Source organism: Lissotriton vulgaris, chromosome 8 (genome assembly GCF_964263255.1).
Source record: "Lissotriton vulgaris chromosome 8, aLisVul1.2, whole genome shotgun sequence".
Lineage (NCBI taxonomy): Eukaryota > Metazoa > Chordata > Amphibia > Caudata > Salamandridae > Lissotriton > Lissotriton vulgaris.
In genome coordinates, this window is record NC_141696.1 from 305194316 (window position 1) to 305212723 (window position 18408).

Consider the following 18408-nt stretch of genomic DNA (forward strand, 5'->3'; position numbering starts at 1 on the left):
GCACCTTACTAGGCACTTACAATTACATTGAATATGCCAGTTAGGTACAAGCCAATCTAACATTTTAAGGTGAGCTCATAAGCACTTTAGCACTGATTAGCAGTGATAAAATGCACAGAGTCAAGCCAAGAAAAACAGATTCAGCAGAAATAGGAGTAGGAAGGCAAAATGTTTGGGATCACCCTGTAGAAAGGGTAGGGTCCACCAGTATTTATTCAGCATACAAACTGTAAAACTGTAAAATAAATGACTTCTCCTTTAATGTCCACAGGTCATGAAGTGTACTAAAGAGTGGCTGTGGAGGTCCAATATTTATACCTGGGGCCAGCCTTTGAAGTGATAGGGAGATTCCCCATATTACCACCCACATAGGGTTCTGTAAGGTTGTTCCCTTGCCCTGTCAAGCCTCCAAAGACGTCAGAGTCGACTAAAGACTGGTGTCAGACTGGTTCCTTTGAGTGTACTGGAGACAAGTACTTTGATGTGCAAGTAGGTCAGGGACAGTTTTGTCCCAGCCATGCTGGCAGGGTAGCCCATCTGGCCCATGCCTACTTCCTTTTGGTATCACTGTATGGGAGCAATGAACAAACCCTTACAGCACAGCCATTTACAATCATGTAACCAGGACACTTTTAGAATTAGGATTTAAAAATCTAATTTACATTTAAACATGATTTTAATTTACACTTCATTCAAGTGTAAACACCATTTGTCTACCTGTTCCGAATCCAAAGTTATCATTTATTAAATGTTATAAGGTAACAGAGTTAGTTAATGGGACAGACCTGCCACACAAGAGTGAAAAACTATTTTAGGAGTTTCACTGTAAAGGCATTAACACTTGATAACACATACCCTACCTTTTAAAGACAACACACTCTGCTCTATGAACCTTTAGGGCCCACCCTTCAGTAGAGACTGCAGTGGCAGGCCTGAGAGAGAGATTACATTAGTGGGTGGCACAATGTGTGCTGTTGCCCACTAGTAGTATTTAATTTACAGGTGCTGAGTACATGTAATATCACTTACTGTAAATTAAAAGTACCAATCAGGTTTAGGCCATCTGTTCCAACTTTTTAGGGCGAAAGCACAGGCATTTAACTTCTGGTTAGCAGGTAAAAAGTGCACAGAGTCCTAATGCCAATAAAAACGAATTTAGCAAAGCAGGAGGGCTGAAAGGAAAAATTGTTGGGAGTGGCCCTGTGGAGAGAGACAGGGCTAACACATATCAATACCAAATTAAGCAAAGGCATTCCATCAGAAAAGTTCTTTTTACATGGCAAGTTTAGTTGTTTTACTTGTTTTGATGAGGACATAATCCTATAAGAGTTAAAATTGGAAATGTCATTTTTGGAATTTCTATTCATTTTAGGCCTCTAACAGATGTGCATGAAACTGACCATGATGGAAGCGTTTTTTTGTAAAGGCTTGTGCAGATATGTTGAACAGTAAAAAAGTATTTAAGAAAACAAACAATACTTTACTTTGTGGAAAGTGAGACCTACCCAGTGAGGTACTTTCACTTGCGAAAATACCGCCAAACACCTGGGTCACAGGCAAGAAAGAGAGCCTCTAACAACGATAGAGAAGCTCTTTTGGAATACAACCCAAAGGAGACAGATACAAAAAGCAAGAGACCTATCTGTATCACTACATTCAACATTGCATCAGACAAGGTGACTAAGATAGTCAAAAAACACTGGCGTACCCTGAGCAGTGGGGGCCTGAACATAACACTACCTATGTTCAGCCATAGAATAGGTAAAAACTGAAAAAAATATCTGGTACACACACGTCCTACTAGCACACTGGAAACAGAAGGGGCTCTGAGTAGGCTACATCCACTCCCGCAAGGACACTAGCCTTGCAATAACTGCAGTGTTTGTCACATAACTACCCCCACTAAAAAAGTGAAATTCAACAACTGCATGACATGGGAACTGCGTAGGTTTATCAACTGCAACACAGCAGGTGTTGTGTACATGATCCCCTGCACATGCAATCTCCACTATGTGGGGATGACAACCAGAAAAGTCAGCACTAGGATAGTGGAACACCGTAGCAACATAAGGTGTAAACGAGCAACCACAAGAATGACCCCCATTTCCTAGAAAAACAACACCCCCCCCAATGATATGAGGTGGGTAGCACTGGAGCACATGAAGTGCCGCGAGAACATAGAAAATTACATGAAAAAGAACAACGCTGGGTGTTCAAATTACTTTCAGAAAACCACGGCCTGAATGAGGATATCCCGTGGGGACAGTTTTGCTAAAATACCCAACATTATATTTGATGAAACGAATGTCTTGTTCTGAAAGACCCCTCTTAATACCAGGCCACCAGAATGAGGTAGGGCCCCATATCCAATAATACCTGCAAGAGCGATCCCTTCACTACGGATTGTGGTCAACATCACTGCCTATTGATTTGGATTAGGCAGTAATAATTATCTAGATTCTGATTAACCCATTTATTTAGATCATGTGAACTAACTAAACTTTGTTTTTAATTTCAGGCTTCGTCTATTACAGCCTTTAGTCAATTTTTCCTATTTTTTACCATCAGGAGCCGTTAATCATACTTTTTAAAGCTCCACCCTTTCTCACACAGGGTAGGAGTACTACATCTACGGAAGGAATACACCGAGATCACCCGCGTATTCCCCTAAGATAGCAAACACAATGAGCCAAAAGCAATGGACATTTAGGGAACACCCGCAGTCTAGTCATTTACCACAGTGACTAGGTGGATACAGGAACTATTTAGTAGGTCCCCGTCCTCAGACATACGAGTATGCCGTTGGGTGGGGAGACGACTAGGTATTTTCCTGTGAGGCACTCTCATACAAAGTAAGTTTTTTCTTTCCACAGGCTGGTTCTGGCAGAGCTCGATACAGGCCCGACCAAACACCACTCTGGTACATTTTGAAACTAACGAGGCAATTTCTCTCCATTTTTTCCTTATTCCTCAGATTAAGGACGAGATCCCTCAACCACCACAGTCCATGAGGCATATTAATGCTTGCTTAGAAGTATGTAATTACGACTGCAATACCGGCAACATTGTTTTATATGTGTGTTTCTTGAAAAGTCACGAGGTGTGTGTTTCTTATGTCATTTTAACTTTTGGTTATTCACTAGCGGCACTGTTTTTCCAGCATGCCTTTTTATCCAACACCGGCTAAAAACCACACGCAGAACTGGATTAACGCATGCACCATAAAGGAGCATTATACAGTGTGGAAGCGATTGAATGCCGATGTATACCCAGCTACACTGAGAGGGGGCATTTGTTCCCATAACTTTGTTTTTTTTTTCTATCCCACAGATAGGACATGAAAAAGTCTTGATCGTATGTATGGTTTAACACGTGCTTTATAGTTGCAGCGTTTATTTATTCATTTATTGTCTGGATTGCCTAACTTTGGCTAATAAGGAGTGGCAAACACAGGGCTGGTCCATGTGTGGTCCTGATGAAGAGCTTTGGTGAAGTACGAAACATGTCGATGTATACTGTGGATTCCTAACCCATTATAGATAGGTCTACTTCTATCTATCGCACCCTGTTTTTAGACATACCAAACTAGGAGCACCAATAAAACATTTCGCCCAGTAGCAAGGTATTTTTAACTCACTTTAGCCCACTCCACTACACTTTTGCACTACACATAGTTTTCCACGCAAGTGCTCCTACGTAAATATCGCAAGTCGCAGCACGCCTCAGCTCGTAGAGAGCTGAGATGGCCCCTATGATGAAGCATGTCACCATGGGAAAACCCTGGTGAATGAAGGGACACCAGAATTTTTTTTTTTTTTCCTGTTGGGTGTTTCCAGATCTCATTGATTGGAAACCCTATCCTTGTCCAGTGGCCAGGTCCTTTACCCAATACCTCGGGTTTTTGGTTCAGTACTTTCACTTACACCTACCTCTGTTAAGTGCAATATTCCACTGAAAAATACGAATTTGTTTTCAAATAACTTTATGCACTGTTTTGACAAATATGCTCTAAATCTTCCAAAAACTATGAAAAAAAGACATCCACAGTTGGTTCTTTATGGCAGGTTCAGTGCTAAATTTGAGCATGTGGTTTACGGTGCTCAGTGCCAGCATTTATTTATCAAAACCAGCACTTATGAAAGTGTGCCATATAGTGGTGCTGTTTGTCAAACTTGAGAAATTAGCACAATAATAGTCATTCTTATTATAATATTCTGTAACAATGGCTAATACCTTCTGTCCAGGACATTCTTTTAGCCTTGGGGGCTTAAAAATGCTGAACTGTCACACTTGTAGTAGTGTTGGTGCCGTCACTGGCAGCGCTGTCATGGGCATTGCATGGAGCAAGCTGCAGGGAGGCCGCCTGACAAGGGCCCAGGCACTTTTTTCTTTTTTTTACACATTAGGCACTGCCACAGGTTTCATTAAGATCGATAAAGTGGTGTTAGGATAGAGGCAATAAAATGGGCCAGGGGTCAATATAATGAACTTTCTAATAATTAATTCTGAATGGTAATTCCATTCAGTAGGTTTTGAGAAATTAGCAAGTCGAAAGGTGTTTTTTGTAGGCCTCAAATTCAATCCTTGTAAAATAGAGATATTGGCATCCTTAAACTGGGACTAGTCCATGAAACCAATTTCACAGTCCATCTGCGGACCCAACTTTAAAAAATAAAATAATGAAATTCAATTGTATGGATTTTTTTCACGTTGTTCATTTAACACAACCCCAAAGTTGGGTTTGTGAACTTTAAGTTCTCTGATTGGATGTAGCAACTTGAATAAAAATACAGCAGCTAACATTACGGGACATGGGAACCTGCCTGCACCCTGGATAAAGAAAATGGAAAGAAAGGCTGATGTTTATTCTGGGGTGATGGACCTCGCGGATAGAGTTGGGGTCCCTAGTTCAGCTTCTAGGTCTACATACAAATATAAAGGTCCAGCGCCACCCCTGCAAGTACCCATGAACCAACATTGGACTTGCAGCAGGGGACCTGGCACCCAGACCCGTTGCTAGGTCCACAGACCTCCCAAAAATGGGAAAGATTCAATTAAAATTAAGACAATCAGTCCCTTTGTTGCACCCCTACTACCCATATAGTTGGGTGTAGGGTCTGACAAAAGTCCAGAACCTACGGCCAATGTGTATGACCAAAGGTAATGTTCAACAGTAGTTGGCTGAATGTTATAGATTGTGCGCAAGGAACTATTGCATGTGATGTATAATAAAAACATCCCACAAATAAAGGTTAAAGTAAAATTAAGGTTAGATTTGCATATACCACCATAATGTACATTAAAAAAAATCAAGAAATTTACAACAAAAAAATGCAGTTGTGTGCAAAAGACCTCTGAAATTCAAATGTTATGATTACGCCTGAAATCAATAACTTACACTTCAACCATGCAACCCACAACTCGCACATGAAGTTGAAGTGTTATGTTTACACCATCACAACACCTACACCAATAAGTTACAATACCTAAACGCCTAACTTACTTGACATGTATTCATACCCTTAAATAATGCTAAATCAATTGTCTCTTTCATAGTAAGGGTAAAGTGATATGTAACCTTATCTGTAGGACTTTTTTACAACATTTGCAACTGCAACTCTCACATCAAGGTTCAAGGGTGAGGTCATGGTTGTATAAAGTTATGGATTTTTCATTAGTGTTGATTTACAATTATAACTGTGCTTTAACTGCGTTTTGTAAATTCATTTTTATGGTCTCTTCAAACATACACAAAGGTACTTAGCACAACCTAATCATAACTTTATTTAACCTTGTTTTTTCAGTATATTATATTAATTGATATATTTATGTATAATGCCATTGTTACAGGTCAAAAGGAAACATGCACCCACCGACATGTCACACACAGTTAATTTAATCACGGTCTATAGATTTCGACCACAATTGTCTTTGTCTTGATGTTTCCTTTCGAACCATCGAAAGAGTATAATATATGTGTAAAGGGAGGCTGGCTCCAGATATCATGCAACACTTCTGCAAGAGGCTGAACAGTGACAATAACCAGCAACAAGAAATGTGGTTAAAAAAAAGCATAGACAGAAGCAAGGCAATGCCTCCATAATCAGCTATTAAGATATGTTCGTGCGTGAATGCTCATGAGGCTATGTATGGTTTATGAAATTTATTCATGAGGTACATGAAATTGGAGGCGAATAAAAAAAAAAAAGACGTTCCTTACTTCATTTCAGACCGTCAAAATATTCCGTTATTTGAAAAAAATCTAGCTACATTTCCCTCTTGTTAACTTGGGGTCAATAAGTGAAATAAGATAAAAGTTTAGCAATATGTTATTTGGATTACTGTAAAGAAAACTGTACATACCAACAGTGAATTGGGACGATTATTGAACGGAAGCGGCTGCGTAAAGAATTCCGTGTTGTGGTCCAGTCTTTTATGTCCTCCATATTGTTCTGCATCAGTATCCAGCACAATCAGATACTTGGAAATTATCGGTTAAGGAACTAATCAATTGTCATATACGTACAGTAACTGTATAGTATGTCAGAAATACAATTCTTCAAAACATTTATTTAGGGCCATATGTATCAACAGATTTCCCCATAGACACAGAATGGGCAAAACCCTTTCATACATCTAGCGCTTTAATTTTTAAAATAGTCAAAATGTCATAGCTATCGAAGTTCAATACAAATATGCACCATTAACTTCAAAAAGCAGCACCAAATAGGTCAATAATTGCAATAAATACAATTAGCAATATACAAGTGATTGTTGCATAAGCCGTACTGCACTGGTAGGCGTAAAGACAGATGGTATATTATCAACTCTGCATGAGGAAGGGGTCCGAATCCCAGGCGATATCATTAACACATGAAGAATGTTACAAGGGTGTCTTGGGGCAGGGGAAGGGGCACAAGGTCCCCATATGCCCAAAGTCTCATTTACACGAGGAAATCATATGGGGTGATCAGTAGTCATGATGAGGAAAAACTCTTTTCCTCTTCTGAAATACTCTACCCGGATGGGGGCTTACATTGTCCATTGTCTGTTAGGTAACTATCTTCGAGCACAGTAAAGCCCTGTACACCCAAACAGACGGCACCTGCTTCCTAAAGGAACAAAAGTGTAAAAAGCACGCAATGAGCACTGAGTATGCATATGGAGAAGCACTGCATTGTTTGCAGCACTGGATCCCTCTTCACTCTGATTATGTTGATAATAATTAGGATCTAGAAAAGGTATGATTAACTGAAAACAGATCTCTCTAATGCAGTAGTTCTTAACCTTTTTAGCTCTGAATACCGCCACATAATCTTTACTGGAAACCAGGGACCCCCACTGTATCAGGATTTTAATCCATGGACCCACAGTGAGTCATTACTTAAAGTCAAATACCCTGTCAAAGGCTTTTTTGATGATTTGAACCTCAAAAAAATATACAAAATTACAGAAACAATCAATCAAATGCTGAAATATTTTATTTAATCACAAACAATTTGAAACAAAAAAAATCAAAATTTTACTTGGAGGGTTGCAGCTTTTCAAAATGTAGTTTATCACGCATCGTCTATACTATGTTTTGTTTGATGCACTTGCACTGATCCCACAAAGGATACAAACTTAATTTTTAACCTCCAATTTCAAATTTCTTCACATTTACTGAACTTTTTAAAATTGACAATGTTACCCTTTTCATATGTGCGTGTATGTATATTGTATATATATTTATATACGAAACCAGCTGGAACGGCGCAACCCCAGGGTACAGACTCTGTAAGCAAAGATGCAGGTAAGTGTAGTTTATTCAAACATCATTGTCCAAATGACACGTTTCGGCCTTGTTCATTTAGCTCGCTGTTAGAAATGGTGCAATATATACAGGTGACAGTGGTAGTATTTTTTCCATACTAAGTGAAGTGAAAAGGCATTTTACTATGGTTTGCTTTTAATATAGCGCTGCTTTACTGCAATTTGTGGAAATGACATCAGCAAAATTTTGTCATGCAATGGCATAGTGAACAGACTATGTGATACATACACATATGATGCAGAAGAAGAAAAAAAACAGACTGTACAGATAACAGTGTTTGTGCTCTGCAACCTACTAGGATAACGTTCGAGCCAACTCGCGCGCACTGAATTAGTTGCTACCTGACAAGCGAACTACCAGGCTTCCCGCTGACCCCCTACTGTAAACAAATAATCCCATGATATAGGCTGTGAGTGCCAAGAGGTAACAAGGAGCATTAAACAGCTGGGTTGGGGAATGCAACACAGTGTGCGTGACTGGCGCATAATGACAGTACACGCTCAATGAAAGTGCAAAGCGTCTGATTTTAAAATCTGCGTTATGCAAAGCAAAAACCGTAGTGCCTGACAGCGCTAATGCGTCCACAAGGTAGCCCAACTTCAATATTATTGCATGACAGCAGGGATTCTCACCCCTGGAGTATAAATATAAAAGTGAGTGAGTGTGAGGGATATGTGCTGTAATATATTTACATAATTCAGAAAAGGGGGTGGTGATGAACAGAGTGTCTGAATTAAGCAGACCACTCTTACCCAGTCCAAAGATCAGGGCTTGATCCATCACCGTTTTTTAGCTCACTGCACCATCCCAGCCCAGAACTTGGCTATATGCAAATTAGTCTGACCCTGGCCCAGTGCATCATGGGAACAGGGCAGACCAAACTACCAAGCCAATTCTTATACTGGGAAATAAATAACGGTGATGGATCAAGCCCTGATCTTTGGACTGGGTAAGAGTGGTCTGCTTAATGCAGACACTCTGTTCATCACCACCCCCTTTTCTGAATCGTTTTTGGCCACTATAGGTGTGCAGGGTATACTCAGACATGAGTCCCTTTCTCACTGCACCATCAGGATTCAAGCAAGCCGGGCCGAAGAAGGCTGAAATGCCAGAAACCGGTCCCCGGTAGCTTGTCTCCTTTCTGGTGAAGAATTGGCTTGGTAGTTTAGTCTGCCCTGTTCCCATGATGCACTGGGCCAGGAACAGACTGATTTGCATATAGCCAGGTTCTGAGTTGGGATGGTGCAGTGAGATAAATAACGGTGCTGGATCAAGCCCTGATTTCTGGACTGGATAAGAGTGGTCTGCTTAATTCAGACACTCTGTTCATCACCACCCCCTTTTCTGAATCGTTTTTGGCCACTATAGGTGTGGCAGGGTATACTCAGACATGAGTCCCTTTCTCACTGCACCATCAGGATTCAAGCAAGCCGGGCCGAAGACGGCTGAAATGCCAGAAACCGGCCCCCGGTAGCTTGTCTCCTTTCTGGTGAAAAATTGGCTTGGTAGTTTAGCCTGCACTGTTCCCATGATGGACTGGGCCAGGAACAGACTGATTTGCATATAGCCAGGTTCTGAGCTGGGATGGTGCAGTGAGATAAATAACGGTGATGGATCAAGCCCTGATCTTTGGACTGGGTAAGAGTGGTCTGCTTAATTCAGACACTCTGTTCATCACCACCCCCTTTTCTGAATCGTAATATATTTACACACATGAAGAGGCGTTCGTGCTTAGTGTGCATAAATAGTGAAGATATTGGTGCGGTGATGTGATACCTCTTCATATGGCTGCTATAAAAAATGTGGAATGCAAATAGTCATACATGCTGTATGCTGGCCCAATGCAACCCCCTAATGTCTATCGATTCTAAGGCAATAATCATGGGGAGACGAAGTTCTAGAGTAAAGCAAGTAATGCACATTAAAAGGTCAAACGGAACACAGATGCTATGCAATGCTGGCAGTGAGAAATAGAATGCACAAATGCTGTTACAGCTTAGCAGATACATGTGAGCGAGTTCCCCAACTCTAACTTCATGGGGGTGTGTGCTCAGTGTATATACAGTGAAAATATGATGAAATAAGACCGTTTTCAAAGCCAACGCAGAAATGGCACACACATATGTACAGGAAATAACAGGTATCCCTAAGGGAACAAGCAATATATAGATCATAGGAAGTGATGCAAATCCTCACTAGTGTTGAGGCCTGTGGGTGTCTTGGTGTTGAACTGAAGGATATATTTGCTTTCCAACTGACGCAGAAGCTTCTCCCTATTACCACCACGTCTCAGTGTGAGCATGCAGTCTATCACAGGTGATCTAAGTTGTAATTGTGCACCTCCTTGAAATGCCTAGCTACCGGATAAGCTGGATCACTGTTGACGATAGCTCTTAGGTGCTGCAGAATACGCAAATACACCTGTAGGTTGTTACTACCAATGTAGCGCAACCCGCATTTGCATTCCAGGATGTAAATTGCAAACTCTGTCCTGCATGTAAGCCGGTACTTGATGATGAGTGGTGCACTTCTGAATGTGGAGTCTAGCTGCGTAATGTTCCCCAAACGTACAGGCTCTACAACTGTTGCATTTCACAAAACCCTTTCTGTCAGACAGCCAGTTCCGAGTGATTTTGATTTCTGGGCTGTTCCGCACTAATGCATCACGCGTAGAGAATACACGCCTGCAGGTGATGTCAGGGTGATCTGTAACCAGTGAACCCAGAGTGGGGTCAGATTTAATGATACCCCAATGATTATTGATGGCTGATCTGATTGCTTTTTCCTCAGTGTTTTGGGTTATGAGGACTCAAAAGTCTGATGCTAACTGTACCAGCTGGCTCAGCAAGAATGCTGCCTGTGCTGCTAGTTTCAGGTACGGGTTTGCCCATGAGGAGTTCGCGGGGAATGCCAGTGGCTCTTTCCGTGGCTTTTCAGATGTTACTGGCCGAATAACCTCGTGCCCTGAATCTTTTGGCAGCCTCTTATATAACATATACACTTACATACATACACTCGCTCGCTTTATTAATCTGTTAGTATTATCTATTTTTCTTAGCAGTTACAGACCTACTGAGTAAGCTTCTCAGATAGCATGTGGTGTCTCCGGACCACAGGTCTAATAAATATAGAAACACAGAGGCCAGTAACAACTTTGGAATGTTTTTTAATCTTAATTTGCAAAACTTATTGATACACTACTCATAAAACTATTCAAGTTAATATCTCACATGAATGAATGAACAAGCTATTATAATCCGAAATCCATAACTTGCTCAAACAGAAGAAATACACCGCACAAAGCCAGCTGTCTTTTCCTTTTCTTGCATTGCATGTCGAAGATGTACTTCACTGAAATACCAACTCACATACTTAAATATGACTACATAAAATTCACAGAAGAGCGAATTTACATAATTAGAAATTGCATTTTACAAAACACATTGATGTTGACAAATGGGAAATCCTCAACGCATTGCTTTTATAGCATATGTCAGCAATAAGTCAGGATATTTTTTTTTACTAAGCACAGCAGTGATTGAAGACTTTCGTTTGATTTCTTGTGTGCTGTGTGTATTGAAAATAGATGCTTTACTTCCAATGCTTTCTCAAGGATACCTATCAATTGATTGTGCTGTGGGAGACTTTTCTGCTGCACAATTCAAATTGTCTTTCAAACTAATAGATGCAGATGAAAAGGACCATTTAAACATAGTTTTCCTAAACCTTTGTCAGGAAATCAGTCTGCATTGCTGTATTTGTTCTTGTATATTTTTTATGAGGAAATCTTTAAGTTCACCATCTGCTGAGACAGACAACTGCAGACCAGGCCATGCTCTGCTGAAATGTTTTGTCATTTCTTCCCACTGCCGATAAAACTACTGGAGGGCAGACAAGACTCCAGGTAAGCGTACTAGGCTGTCACAGGGGACAGCCAAAATAGCAACAGCTCCTGATAATGAGGAATAACTGTGCAGAGAGCCCATTTTGTTGACTAGGGAACACCTATGGAAACAGTGGAGCTGGATGATTCATCCCTACAGTGCAAGCCAAAAGCTAGTGAGCTTAGTGACTGGATTGGACTCTGACCATCATGCCCTAGAAGCAACTATCAGTCAGATAAAAATAACTTCACTATCCATTTGAATCTGGGGTTTGGCAATCGTCCCCAACACGAAAAAAACACACAGCTTATATTCAACTGGGAGATGCGCCGTAAAATAAGAAATCAGATTTGTGGTATGCATTTTAGTGTTGATACTTCATAGACATGTGGGCGAATGGCATCCTTAATTATCCTGTACTTATAGATCAGGATCATACTATGTCCAACGCTGCATCAATACAGCATATTGTAATATTCAGGAAAAATGAAGGGGTTGGTCTGAGCACCTTTACTAAACTTATGCCAATGAGCATCTTTCAGGGGAACAACAGAGGCTTTTACCCACTTGTACGTAAAACTATTTTCATCAGGGCAGCAGGAATGGCTTCGAATCGCGATTTGGTGTCGTACTCTTACTCTGGGAATAGCAACTACACACCACGTAGTAATAGCGGGAGGTAAAGTATATGACCATTTTAGGGATTAGATTTGGATCACCAGACTAATGTCTCACTAGATTGTCTTTTTAAACCCAGACTTTTCCCACTGACAAAGCAGCACCAGCCTGGATCGAGGCAAAGAAACGCACCCTGCCTGCTGCAAGAGGTTTTTCTAGTGCTCGTCAGACAAACACTCGAATGGAGGATTCTCGCACTGTTTTCCCTCTTTACAGTACAGAATTACCAAACTGGGAAAAACGAATCCGTTTCACAGGAACATTTGTGCCCATATCAAGTGGTTGTCTACTTGTTGGCAGAATTTGTTTTTGGAAGCCTTGGTAGACAATAACTCGGAATGTATGCCCTTTGGCTAAAACAGCATTAAGGAAGGCCCAGAGAGGATACAATGCTGCTATTAGTAAGGCTAAAAGCAGCTACTACACGGAACGGATCGCTATGTCCAAAAACAACTCCAAGTAAATCTTCTCTATCGTTCAGAGTTTTTCAACTCCCGACGCTAAGCGCATTGCCCTCCCAGCCTCAGCAGCATGGTGCGAAATACTGTCTCGTTTCTTTATTGATAAGATTCCGGCGATGCAGGACAACTTTGGGTCTAGCTCATCTGGGCAGGCAAGGTCCTGTAAGAATTTCCCAGTTTCCAATCATTCTGTCTCCCGCCGGAGGGGTTCTCTCCTATTGGCTTGCTTGACTGACTATCCTTAAATCCGGTTCCCCGGCGGACCCATGCTTGGCAAGGCTTCTAGCGGCGACAGCCGAGGTGGTTATTCCTGAGGTTAACATCATTATAAACAGGTCACTTTAGACCGCCACAGTCCCACCTGCATGGAAGCAGGCTAAAAAAAAAACTACTACCGTTATTAAGAAAGGCTTCCCTAGACCCTAACATACCAGCTAGCTACTGACCCATATCTCTTCTCCCGGCTGTGGCACAGGTGTGTGAGAAAGCATTCTAAAAACAGCTGGTCAACCTTTGTTGAGACATCTGGAGTCCTTCATCCTGCCCAATCGGGATCTAGGGCAACATTTAGCACTGAGACGGCCCTTGTCGAAATAACGGAGGCAATGAGAGAATGTTTGGATGATGGCGGCAGAGCGGCCCTGATTTTGCTGGATCTCTCTGCCGCCTTCGATACGGTGCCCCACCATTAATTACTTCCTCGTCTTTCAAGTATTGGCTTTTCCGGTCTAGCTTGGGGCTGGCTCAAATCATTTCTTGAGGATAGAACTCAGCAAGTATGGCTGTCGCTGTTCTCCTTGACCCAAGAAGGGTGACCACGAGTGTTCCACAGGGCTCTACTTTGAGTCCTCTCCTCTTTAATCTTTACGTTACTCCCCTGATCTATTTAGCAGAGGAATTGGGTGCTATGATCATAGCTTATGCTGATGACACTCCGCTCTTTACCAGGAAGGAAAACTACTTGTCTTTCGGAAGGAAAACTACTCGTCTTTCTGCCGTTTATGATTGGCTTGCACTTTTGCAGCTTAAGTGCAACGAGGACAAGTCAGAGATACTTCTGTATGGTTCCTTCCCCCCTCATTTTTGGGAGGCACTTTGGCCTTCAGAGTACCCCATGCCAAAGTCTATCGGTAATCCGGCTAAGAATTTGGGGGTGGGGTTTAGTGAGGACCTTCGGTTCTCCCCACAGATAAAGAGACTGGTGTGTGCTTCAGCACACTGAAATCGCTCATAAAGTTCCATCCTCTGATTCCTAGACCAGCTAAGGAAATGGTGTCACAAGCCCTCATCTTGTCACGCAATGACTATGCCTATGCATTGTACATAGGCCTGCCTAGCTGTTAGTTAAAAAAAACAACAAACAACACAAAATGCTGCTGCTAGAGTTCTGCTTTGCATTCTTGGAAGATCTAGTATGAAACTACACCTTCGGGACCTACATTGGCTCTCTCTGGCCTGATGTGTCCAGTTCAAAGCCCTCATTCTCGCTCATGGAGCTCTGCATGGATCGGGCCACCCTATCTTAGGAGACGCTTAAGCTCCCACAAGCCCAGAAGACAACTGAGCTCAGCTGTGCAGCGTCAAGCAGTGGTTCCCCGCTTTCACCTTACTCGAATGGGGGGTAGCTCTCTATCTTTTAAGGCAGCAGAAGCCTGGAATGCTGGACCTTTTGAATTAAGGAACATCGAAGACTTCAGGCTATTTAAGAAGCAACTAAAGACTGTTTTTTGTTTTTTAGTTAAGCTGCGCCACTTTCAGTTTCACTGCTTTTCAGATGGTTTCCGTGCCGGGACACTCCTGAGTAGCCGTGCGCGATACAAATGCCAATAACATAACAGAACAAAAGCTACATGTGAATGGGATCTTGGAAAACTGCTGCAATGCCCTCCAAATCTTTAAATCTGTAAACCTCTGCATTGAGCAGGAGATCTACGGAAATAATCAGCCACCAAATCAGACATAAACCACAGTTTCAGGAAGCCCCTCTGCAGTTGGTGTGTCTCATATTAGAGCACAAGATGATTTGAAGCCAACTATCCAGAATGTCCACCTCTTTGGGATAGAGAGAGGCAAAGGTACAGATGGAATACTGCCTTGACCCATACCAGAAGCTAAGCATTGAATCTCAGTCACGAGTCGTAGGAGCCCTGATCTGCTTTTGCACCTTGTTCAGTGTCAATTCCAGTCGCTTGGATATGGGTTTGAAATGGGGCAGATGGCTGTAAACATGTTATAATACATTTGTAGTGGTGATAATGCACTTAACAGTCACCAATACTGTACTTCCAACTTCTAAGATGGCAGATGCCTGACCTCGCATAAGGCATTCAGAACCTGCCTCCGCTGGTCGACGTTGACTGCGCAGTAGGTGGCTTCATCCACAGTGGACACAGCCATCGGCAAATGTTGGTGATTTTGACAGTTGCCGCCCAATGGCTGTGTCAGTCTATGCTAAGGACCATGTACGTGGTGTACATGTACTCCTTGTTTTGAAAAATAACTCCCTTGCATACTGAAACTGCTGCTATCAACACTTCCTCCACTTTAGCTGCTGTTTGCCACCTCTGGGAGCAATAATGCCAGGCTAAGCAGATGAGAGGGCCTATGTCTTCTCTCTAGAGGAGCTGGGGAAACTGGTTGAAGCGGTCCTTCCCCTGTAAGGCCAGCTCTATGGCTCACCAGAGGAAAAGGTAACTATCTCACATACATATTTTACTCTGTTCAACTCAATCCTCTCCATTCCCACTGGCTACAATGTACTCCTTGGTTTGAAAAATAACTCCCTTGCATACTGAAACTGCTGCTATCAACACTTCCTCCACTTTAGCTGCTGTTTGCCACCTCTGGGAGCAATAATGCCAGGCTAAGCAGATGAGAGGGCCTATGTCTTCTCTCCAGAGGAGCTGGGGAAACTGGTTGAAGCGGTCCTTCCTCTGTAAGGCCAGCTCTATGGCTCACCAGAGGAAAAGGTAACTATCTCACATACATATTTTACTCTGTTCAACTCAATCCTCTCCATTCCCACTGGCTACAATGTACCTCTGAGACCCAGAGTGAATTCAGATAACAGTTTTAACATTTTGTGGTCCTTACATAGAGCAATCATGTCATGGATTGTGGAGCACTGTACTTTGTGTACTTAACATCACCATTGTGATGTGTGATAAGCCCTATATCCTATTTGTGTTGCATGCACATATCTATGCATGTATACAGGTCATGGTACCAATGATATATTTGCTACCCAGATCATGGTAAATGTGCAGGCTTTACAGCAGGAGCTGTACTGTAAGACACAGATGAGGATGAGGTTAGCTCCACCAGGCCTCGCAAAACTGTTGCCTGGGAGCTAGCTATACCTCACAGACCCCTTCAGAGTGCCACATAACATGCAAGTAACAGATTGAATGATCACAAGATGTACTTTTATGTATTGAACTGGTGGAAATGTGATGTTCATGTGGGATTAGTATGATCAGCCTGCAGACCACAAGGCCTTACAGATTTCCCATATAAGGGAAGGCACTTGGTTATGCTTTGGTTGCCCCTAATATACTTCCATCCACAGGTCCTGTGCACATAGAGGTTTTAAGGCATTTACAAAGTGGACTGTGGCCCAGGGCCCCAGCCGTTCAGGGGTCCCCTTGGCAGAGGCATACCGATTCTGCAGAGAGTCTTTACATTGTGACCTTTGAATGCTTCGCACAATGATTTTTTGGAATCCCATTTGCCGGACATTACCTTTTAATGTGGATAATGTATGAGAGATCATTTCAGAGATCTAGCAGCGAAGGATTGTTTCAGTTTCATGACACTTCCATACAGATGGCTCTTTGATATCACAACAGGACCTAGGATGTGAGCACCGTGAGGGTGTCAGAGATCAATAGGTAAGAAATTGATGAGGAGGGGCAGTTGTGGCACACAATTTACCGCAGACATCACTTTCCCTTATTTTGAGATGTGAACACATGTAGACTTTTGTAGAATGCGCCTGTGCAGAGTCAGTGGCATACAATTAACAATTCTGAACAGGGGCCCACAAAATATGTTTGCCCTAGGGACCCTCAAACCTCTTGCCAGGTCCATTACAGAGAATCTATTTGCTGAGGATTCGACTGAAACAGGTAAGAGTATAGCTTACCGTCAGTTGCATCCACGACCGCATGGGTGTTGGACGTCAAACAGGAACAGAAGCAGCAGGACATGTATGATTGGCTCCAATGCAGCACAGTATGTGTGAAGCGGAGTACAGGTGGATTTCAGCCTCATATCCCTCCCTTTTTCGCAAGGTCACTTGTGACTGTGGCTGTGGCTGTCCAACCACCACAGTCACAACAGTGGGAAGGCACAAAATAATTGGGCCCATGGTAACACTGGCGCTCCGCCCTCTGACAGGCGAATTGGCCAATCCTGCCGCTGGTGCGGTTGAGATTTCCTGGCATCAGCAGCAGGACTGCAGTGGTCTATTCTCTATGTAACCACATGCAATGTAATAGGGTGGTCAGACCACCCACGGTGCTGCGGTGATTCAGACACCATTTCGATGGCGGTACCATGACTACAATACTTTGTATATTGACCTCATTGCTTGGACAGTACAGCCGATTTCTGCCACCACTTTCTTTTAAAATGTCTGTTTCTAAAGGAGAGACTATTAAACCTTAGTCTAGAGTACAATATGTTAAAGAAATAAAAGGGATCTACCAATGGAATCTGGGTTTCATGGACACATATTGTGGATTGTCAGGAGCAGCAGCTACTACCTCAAACTAGCTCTTTGCTAACCCTGTGTTAGAAACGGGACCCTGGCTGGCCAAGACTCACGCCAAAGTCAGTCAGGGATCACCATTTCTAAGGTCAGGGCAAGGGAGTCACACGCCAAGGTAACCCCTGCTCACCCTCTAGGTAACGTGGCGAGAGCAGCAAGGCCAAACTTGGAGGCAGTATGAGTTAAGTATTTGCGCACGCACCCCAGCACAACACCCAAGGCCCACCACAAAGGAAACTCCACACAAGGATATATAAAAAATCGCCTTTGTATTATAATAAAAACACATTAGATAACACACCAACTTTACAATGTGCCAGAGGCACGGGCAGAATTTACAAGGGAATTATGTACAGGACAGGGCCACATGGACCACTGTCAGGGGTAGGCACTTGTTAGAAAATAATACTTGTAGGTATACACTTAGCACATACACACAGAATGATTAGCACCAAAATAGTACATGTAGCACACAACCAGTAATCACTGGAAAAGAGTAAATACCTCCTACGCAACCCTAAAACACTGTAGGAAAATCACGCAGGGAACTAGGACCTTATCATCAGGACCTAAGGAAGGAATACCAACACCTAAGCATGTCACTCTTAGCAAAGGGAAGGAAACCTAAACATAAAATGGGACATCAACAATCCTCTATGCAGGTCAGCAAAAGGGGATAAACAAAGTGGGACATCAACAATTGCACATGAGGTTATTAAAACACATTCAGAGGTGCAGGTTAGAACTTTTGCGCAAGAATCATATAGCAAAGAAATCACAATGCGCAGGGTGCATATAGCA

At 42.5% G+C, this 18408-nt stretch overlaps 1 protein-coding gene across 1 annotated transcript in view; it reads right to left on the reverse strand.

Moving 5' to 3' along the window:
• GBE1 (1,4-alpha-glucan branching enzyme 1) overlaps window positions 1-18408 on the reverse strand; it is a 594445-nt gene that overhangs the window by 37145 nt on the left and 538892 nt on the right. The window contains exon 13 of the mRNA XM_086934076.1: window positions 6364-6481. Within this exon, the coding sequence (XP_086790202.1) occupies window positions 6364-6481 (118 nt within the window). The remainder of the gene's footprint in view (window positions 1-6363; window positions 6482-18408) is intronic.